The following is a 1,545-nucleotide window of genomic DNA, read 5'->3' on the forward strand; positions in this document are numbered from 1 at the left end:
TTTATATTTTCCATCTTTGTATCTTCTCTGCTGCCTTCCGGATAAATTCACTGACCATGCCATCTACTTCACTACTTCTCTCTTCAGCTATGTCTAGTTTGCCATTTTTAAAAAATTTCAGTGATATTTTACATTTTTAGAAGTTACATTAAAAATTTGTTAATTCCTGAAGGTTTGCTTTTTAAAAAAAAGAATTAAAAAGTTTATTAGCCATATAAAAAAATTGATCCTTAAAATCAATTTTCGTTAAGTTCCCTGTAAAACAGTAAGCTTACAGAAAATTTCTTTCTCATGAACAGAAAATCATTATGTTTTTGGTCCAAGATATATCGATTTTTTTTTCTCCTTCAGATGACAGACAAATGGATGTAGCCAAATCTATGAAGGGGTGTACTTGCCCCAAATGTGCAACATAAATACAGAAGTGATGAACAGAAGTCTCATAACCAATACTGGAGCAGGGCCAACTTTGAGGCCAGGCGAACCTTCTGTGTAGAATTGCCACATCTCCCCAATGCCTGCTGAGGTCGTGCGGCCTGCGCTCCGTGTTCCACAGCTGGCATTTTTCCTCTGCTGGACCTGTGCACCGCCCTCCTCCCCCCCCTCCCCCCCCCCCCCCCCCCCCCCCCCCCGCCCACACACACCCGTGCTATCCGCCACTGCTGTACTGGGGAGTGTCCTGAGCAGCCCACGTTGGTGCCACTGGGGGTCAGGCCAGGCATCTTGGAAACCAGAGGTGGCAGGGACCCGAGAGAGACGGCTGGAAGCGGTGGAGCCCTCAGAAGCTGGAGGTTTGCTTTTCTATGCTATCTGTGTAATTGCAACCTTAATTTCTCACTTAACACATTTTATTTTGAAAAATAAGATCTATACAGAAAATTTAACAGAACAAGACTTTTAAGCTGAAAGAGTCCTAAAGGAAACACCAGCCTACCCGGATCAAGAAACAAAATGCATCCAATACCCCAGAAGCATCTCTGTGCCCCTCCTATAACTCCCTCTTTCCTCCTCTATAACTTCCTCCTGGTAACCACCATCCTGACTTCATAATAACAATTTCCTTGTTTTTCTTACACCTGCATTCCTGAATACCTGAGCCTAGTCTCGCCAGGTTATGTGTTTTTTTTTTTTTTTTGACCTGTATATAAATGGAACCACACAGAATATATTCTGTTGTGTTCACCTTCTTTTGCTCAGCATTAGAGCTGTCAGATTCCTGCACATCACTGCCTATGGTTGTAGTCTGTATATTTTCACTGCTGATAGTATTCCATTGCATAAATATGCCACTATTTTTTAAAAATATCTTCTCCTTGTTGCTGGATTCTTTTTTCCTGTTTGAGACAATTGTGAATGATGAGGCTATGAAAAAAACTTCTTCATATTTCTTGGTGTACATATGCATGTATTTCTTTTGGGCATAGCTGGGCAGCCTGGTGAAAATAATGAGCGGGCATTTGAACACAAGCTGGGTTCCTATGGTGGCTACTTCTGAGACCAGAGGGATGGCTTCGGCAGTCAGGAAGGCTGCATGCACCGAGTGGC

At 42.6% G+C, this 1,545-nt stretch overlaps 1 protein-coding gene across 1 annotated transcript; it reads right to left on the reverse strand.

Annotated features, from left to right (window-relative positions):
- Positions 1 to 378: 378 nt before the first annotated feature.
- On the reverse strand, positions 379 to 722 carry LOC129149264 (protein transport protein Sec61 subunit beta-like). The gene is made up of 2 exons (XM_054716779.1): positions 645 to 722; positions 379 to 594 (listed from the first exon to the last, which is right to left on the reverse strand). The coding sequence occupies exons 1-2, from the start codon at positions 720 to 722 to the stop codon at positions 379 to 381; spliced, it is 294 nt and encodes a 97-aa protein (XP_054572754.1).
- Between the last annotated feature and the right edge of the window lie 823 nt (positions 723 to 1,545).

The sequence above is a fragment of the Eptesicus fuscus genome, chromosome 6 (genome assembly GCF_027574615.1).
Source record: "Eptesicus fuscus isolate TK198812 chromosome 6, DD_ASM_mEF_20220401, whole genome shotgun sequence".
Taxonomy (NCBI): Eukaryota; Metazoa; Chordata; class Mammalia; order Chiroptera; family Vespertilionidae; genus Eptesicus; species Eptesicus fuscus.

Excerpts from the sequence above, each read along its gene's own strand:
- LOC129149264 (XM_054716779.1), bottom strand. The coding sequence starts at position 722 with ATGCCTGGCCTGACCCCCAGTGGCACCAACGTGGGCTGCTCAGGACAC. Across the intron at positions 595-644 it reads AGCAGTGGCGGATAGCACGG|GAGGGCGGTGCACAGGTCCA; the intron begins GTGTGTGTGGGC and ends GAGGGGGGGGAG.